This window comes from Galeopterus variegatus, unplaced genomic scaffold (genome assembly GCF_000696425.1).
Source record: "Galeopterus variegatus unplaced genomic scaffold, G_variegatus-3.0.2 Scaffold2242, whole genome shotgun sequence".
NCBI lineage: Eukaryota > Metazoa > Chordata > Mammalia > Dermoptera > Cynocephalidae > Galeopterus > Galeopterus variegatus.
Window position 1 is genome coordinate 301,004 of NW_007728353.1, and position 4,981 is coordinate 305,984.

The 4,981-nt window shown below is 57.2% G+C and overlaps 1 protein-coding gene across 1 annotated transcript in view; it reads left to right on the plus strand.

Annotated features, from left to right (window-relative positions):
- Positions 1-3,102: 3,102 nt before the first annotated feature.
- The window catches only part of IGFN1 (immunoglobulin-like and fibronectin type III domain containing 1), a gene marked incomplete at its 3' end in the record, with an annotated part of 16,686 nt that continues 14,807 nt past the window's right edge, over positions 3,103-4,981 (plus strand). The window contains 2 exon segments of the mRNA XM_008581056.1: positions 3,103-3,109; positions 3,590-3,712. Of these exon segments, the coding sequence (XP_008579278.1) occupies positions 3,103-3,109; positions 3,590-3,712 (130 nt within the window).

Consider the following 4,981-nt stretch of genomic DNA (forward strand, 5'->3'; position numbering starts at 1 on the left):
TGTCTCTTACAAAGCTCCTGGGCAAGCTCGCCTTCTCTGGAAGTCCCCTCGGCTGTACAGCCCCCAGCATCTCCCCTTCCTCGCCACTCTCAGCAGAGGGCAGCCCCATGCAGAGCCTGTGGGATCATGCCCTCCTGTCTGTCTGGGTCTGTGACCAGCCCCCAAACTTTGCTGCCTGTTTGGTACCACCTTGGTGTGAGATTCCCAAGAGGGCAGTGGCTTTATGTGTCTATGTGGTTTATGCTGTCAAGGTTCCCAAGGGACCAGCTTAGCTGAAAATTTGAGGCTTTGGATGATAAAAGCACTTCTTTTAAAAGGGGCCATATCGGGCCGGCCCGTGGCTCACTTGAGAGAGTGCGGTGCTGATGACACCAAGGCCACGGGTTCGGATCCCATATAGGGATGGCCGGTTCGCTCACTGGGTGAGCGTGGTGCTGACAACACCAAGTCAAGGGTTAAAATCCCGTTACTGGTCATCTTTAAAAAATAAAAAGAAAAATAAATAAATAAAAGGGGCCATATCAATGAGGCATCACGGAGCAAACTCACACTAAGTTAGCTTGGCTACGAGCTTAACGCTCTGGAGAATGAGCAGTTGGATGGGCTGATGTCACAGGACCCTTCCATCCCTGACCTCCTCTGAGGCTAGGGCATTACCCCTGGGGGGCCCAGCCCTGCCAAGCCTGGGCTGGAGGAGGAGGAGGAGGCGGGGGGAGTGGGAGGGGCGGCGGCAGCCGAGGAGTCTGCAGTGACCTACATCTGCCCCAGCGCTGCCTGCCCACCAGCAGTCCATGCAGAGCCTCTGGCAGCAAGAGCAGCTGGACACAGGGAGGAGGGAGCTCACAGGGAGCAGGAGGCTGCTGTGCACCAGGTAAGTGGGCACTGCACACCCGGCCGCCCACCCAGGCTGGGGTAGGGCAGAGATGGGAGACGCTGTCCTGTTCTCTAACCTTTCTACTCAGGAAGGGGCAGGCAGTGGACGTGAGACCAGCCTGGGGACCATTTCCTGGCTGTCTGATCCCATGCCGGGGTGCATGTATGTTCCCACTAGACGACTATAGGATATTCGGAGGAGAGAATTTCAGTGAGTCTTCTCTGGGGCTTCTGTCCTGGCTCTGATTACCTGGGCATTACTTGTTTAGAGTATAATACGGTGACCAGATTAAAAATAAGGACCTCAGGTCTGGGACTTGCTACCTTGACCACTAACACGGTCACAGCAGTTGGGAGAAGCCCCGCTTGACTCTTCCTGCCTCAATTTCTACCAGTGAAGAAGTTGGGGATGGCAGGACCCTGGGTCTGCAGGACAGAGCAGAGTGTGGGGCTGAGGGCAGGAGGGCCATGGGTCCTGGAGAGAGGCCGGGGGACACAGCCTGGGGCCGGGGCTGAGAGTCTCGCTGGGATGGGCTGAGGTGAGGACACCAGCTGCCACTTGGTGCTGAGAAGAACCACGGAGGAGAGACTTCATCCCCTTCCCCGTCTCCTCCAGTTGAAACCGCCTCCCTCTCATCTTCAACCAGACAGGTCTCTCACCCACTCGGCACTGACCTTGTACTAAATCTGCCTTCTTCCTGAAGAGGATGTAGGTCCAGAGGGTGAGACGGCTTCACACCGGACCCCTGAGTTCTCCCGAGAGAGCTTAGCTGGGACCTGTGGGCAGGAGGCTGGAGGGAGAGAGGTGGTAACCGCATTATACTTCATGTGTCACAAACAGCCGAGTCATCAACAGATCGCTGCTAGTGGTGTTGATGGGGACGATGGTGAAGGTGATAACTAGGACGGCTGTGCTCAACTCAGACTGCTCCAGTGTGGGGGTCATGCACAGGTGCCAATGCACTCACCTCTACCAGGAGACCGTCCCAGGGACGGGTGGGCCGGAGGCTTCTGCAGCCCTCCCCCGGCCGTGGCCGGCTGGGTCCTCCTCTGCTGGCGGCTGCCCTTGCCCCCCACCCTTCCTCGTGACTCCCTTCAGCGCAGCGGCTGTGGTGCCTGTGACGCTCCAAAAACGCGGTTGGCGCACCACGGCATTCCAGTGCACCGGGGGCCAACGGCTGTGCTGGAGAGGGGACGTCCTGGGGCCAGAAGTGCCGCGGGGTGGGCAGTTGTGAAATGGGACAGTGTCAGTTGGAGGGAGAAGTTTGCTTTGTCATGTGTGATTCTATATTGATGACCAGCCTCTTTGTATAGGAAGTGGAGTCCCCAGAATGGAACCACTTGGCCACGGGCCAACAGCACAGGAGGTGGATTGCTGGAGAGTTCTTTCAAGGACCCGCACCCTATTCATGGCTTTTGTCCCATCCCAGAGCCATCCCCGTCCCTCTCCTGTGTGGGACTCCCCGTTGGCCATAACAGATGGATGCAGTTGAGAGGAAATCAGGGGTTGTCATGGTCATGGCGGTCGGAAGGGGCTGGAAAACACTCTTGTTCACCTGACACTATAATTCACTGGCTTCAGAGGGGTCAGATAGATTTATGGGGATCCCATTGGCCTGGGAAGAGAAGAGCTTGAGAGCAGCCAAGGGGGGGTGCTCTCCCCTGCAGACCGTGTGATCTGAAGGATTCCAGATTGGCTGAGGGTGGGGGTGCAGGGCTGCTCTGCCCTGCTAGAAAAATCTCAGAGTTGGGGGAGGAGCCACGAGACCCAGAACGTTCCTGGAGTACTCACACTCCAAAGTCAAAGGGGCAAGGCTGCTAAACAGCTGGAAGAATCCTGAATGAGTCTGGTTTTCTTAGGTTTGGGAAGGCTCTGTCTCATCCTCTGAGTGGTCGTTGGGCCTGGGGTCCCACCAGGAGGCCAGGCCAGCAGCACAGTATGCAGGCTCTGCCCCATGGTTTCCTTTACCTGGGAAAGGTGGCAACTGGACAGCGTCCTACCCGCTCCCTGGTCTCTGGGAAATTGATTTGGCCAGGGCCAGGGAATTGTAGAACACAAGCCAATGTCATCACTTGAGGTCGGACAAGCTCTTGGGGACAGGAGCCTTTCCCAGCGCTGCTGGTGTGGGAGGACTGGAGTGAGACCAGCCTGGCCCTCACAAGCAAGTCTACCTTTATTCTCAGGAGATCAATTTCCACCCTTAGAGGAGCCAAAGAGGAGCCGGAACTATGGCAGGTGAGAGAAGAACTAGCCTCCCCTCCCATGCCAGCCCGCGTCGGCGCCCTCACCAGCGTGGAGAGGAGGGAAGGGGTGGGGTTCAGAGACCTCTGGGGACTCCCCCACCTCTAGGCTTTTCTTAGTTTTGGTTCTGGGTTTGTTTTCCTGAATAAGGGGCGCAGAGCCCCCTCCTCAGGAAGCAGGAGCCCTTTCCCAGCTTTTCCCCAGTGACACACTCAGGGTCTTCCCAGGGTGCCCCCTGCCCACTTCCTAGGGGGCTCCATTCACACCACTGGAGGGTCACCCCCAGATCCCCACTAAAATATTAAAAAGCCCCAGTCACAGGCAGGCGGGAGAACGGACCATCCTGCTCCACCAGTAGGAGAAAGAAGGGGGTTCTTGCTCCTTGGTTGAGTGGGAGGATGCTCCATTCTGCTGAAGGGCCACCTAAGAGGGCGAAGGGGGTGGGCCCATCTCCCTCTCTCTGGCCTTCTCCAGGGAAGCCCCTGAAGAAGTCCTCCCTCCCCGGGGTGAGCATCCGGCAGCTGGTGGAGGAGATCCCTGAAGGCTGCAGCACCCCGGACTTTGAGAGGAAGCCGGTCCCCTTGGCTCTGCAGGAGGGTGAGGCCCTGGAGGGAGCAGCTGGGGGGGGGGCAGGATACCCACACTCCTGGCACTCACGGGGGAGAGGGCCTGGGCACCTGCCTGCCTGGGCACCCAGCCCCTATGCCATCACCAGGCCATATCGTGTCTCCCTCCTATATTTGGGGTGTGCCTGCCTGCCTGGGTGCCTAGAAGGGACAAAGGGCTCGGGAGAAGAATCGGTGAAGGGAATGAAGAGATACCGTGCCAGGCTGATGTCAGACAGATTAGGGGGACAACGATGGGGAAATGCTAAACTGGGGAGCAGGGAGAGGTTGTGGTTCTTCCCAGTTCCTGTCCCCTGCCTCAAAGCCACCACTGCAGAGAGGCGCTGTGGAAACGGAGGTGATTTGGCTCCTCCCGACCTTGCCTCCAGACAGCCACACCTGCAGTGGCTCACTGGCTGGGCTCCTGAAGGCCATTCTAGAAGGCCGTGTGGGACGAGTGCCCAGGACGTGTTCACAGCAAAGGCTTGTCGGGGAAGGGGTAGGAATTAGTGGTCTTTCCCCAACTCAGGCCCCTGTAATAAATTTTAATTCTCAATGTTCTGGTCTAAGACAAATAATAGTACTTTATTTTTCTAAATCTGAAACAAGGTCGAGAGAAGTTGGGGAGGGCCTAGGGCCTGCAGTCTGTATTGCTCTCTCCTGAGACACTCTGAGGGGAGGCTGAGGGGCGCCTTGACGGGGAGCAGCTCCTCGACTTCCACGCCAGGCATGGAGCTTGGGGTCTTTTCTGAGGCTGCACCCCTGTGTCCCACGACCAGTTCCTTTGTGCACCAAACAGCTCAGTTCCTTTGTGCACCAAACAGCTGTTCCTTTCCAAGGCTGTCATTCCCCCTCCGTCTAGAGAGTAGAAGTGGAACCCGTGCAATCTCACCCCTTCCCAGTCTTGAGGGAGTCCCCTCTCCCACCCAAGCCCTGCTCGCCTCCCCTTCACCCTGGACGGTCCAGCTGGACATTTCCCTCAAGGTGCTTAGAATCAAGCTTCGCTCCGTGAAACAAGGCAGTGGTAGGTAGAACCTGCCTATAACTCGCAGGAGCTCTGCTTTGCAGCAGTTGTGTGAAAACCCCATTGGAACAGCCATTCATCCACGGTCAGAAAACACTGCTGAGTATCTCTGAGAAAAAGACTCACAGAAGGCTGCCCGTTGAGAACGAAGTTTCACTTCACGTAATCAAGCAGCACCGTGTGCTCCTTGCATCCAGCTGGCAGAAATTCTTGTTTGGAACGTGTATGGGAAAAGGT